At 62.4% G+C, this 338-nt stretch overlaps 1 protein-coding gene across 1 annotated transcript in view; it reads right to left on the reverse strand.

The window, feature by feature from the left end:
• LOC103803863 (A disintegrin and metalloproteinase with thrombospondin motifs 15-like) overlaps positions 1-335 on the reverse strand; it is a gene marked incomplete at both ends in the record, with an annotated part of 9,027 nt that extends 8,692 nt beyond the window's left edge. The window contains one exon of the mRNA XM_009076442.1: positions 5-335. Within this exon, the coding sequence (XP_009074690.1) occupies positions 5-335 (331 nt within the window). The remainder of the gene's footprint in view (positions 1-4) is intronic.
• Positions 336-338: the final 3 nt, after the last annotated feature.

Here is a 338-nt window from a genome sequence, read left to right on the forward strand (position 1 = left end):
TGCTTGGTGAAGAGGATGGCAGTGTCCCAGTACTCGGGGTGCTTGTCGCTGACCTTGTTCCACTTCTTCTGCCAGGCACAGAAGTTGCGGAGGGTGAGGGCAGCGTTGCTGGTGACCTTGGGCCCCTTGTCATCCTGCCCGATCAGGAGGAACTTGACCACGGAGATCTGGATGGGGTTGCGGATGCTGGGATGCTTGTAGAGCCGCGCGGCCGTGGCCATCAGGGTCAGCAGGTAGTGCTGCAGGTCATCCCCGTGGAACTTCACCATCGACTCGTCGGCCACCACCAAGGTCTCCACGTACCGCGGGACCGAGGCAAAGCGCTTGGCCCGACCCCC

The sequence above is a fragment of the Acanthisitta chloris genome, unplaced genomic scaffold, assembly GCF_000695815.1.
Source record: "Acanthisitta chloris isolate BGI_N310 unplaced genomic scaffold, ASM69581v1 scaffold43416, whole genome shotgun sequence".
NCBI classification, from domain to species: Eukaryota; Metazoa; Chordata; class Aves; order Passeriformes; family Acanthisittidae; genus Acanthisitta; species Acanthisitta chloris.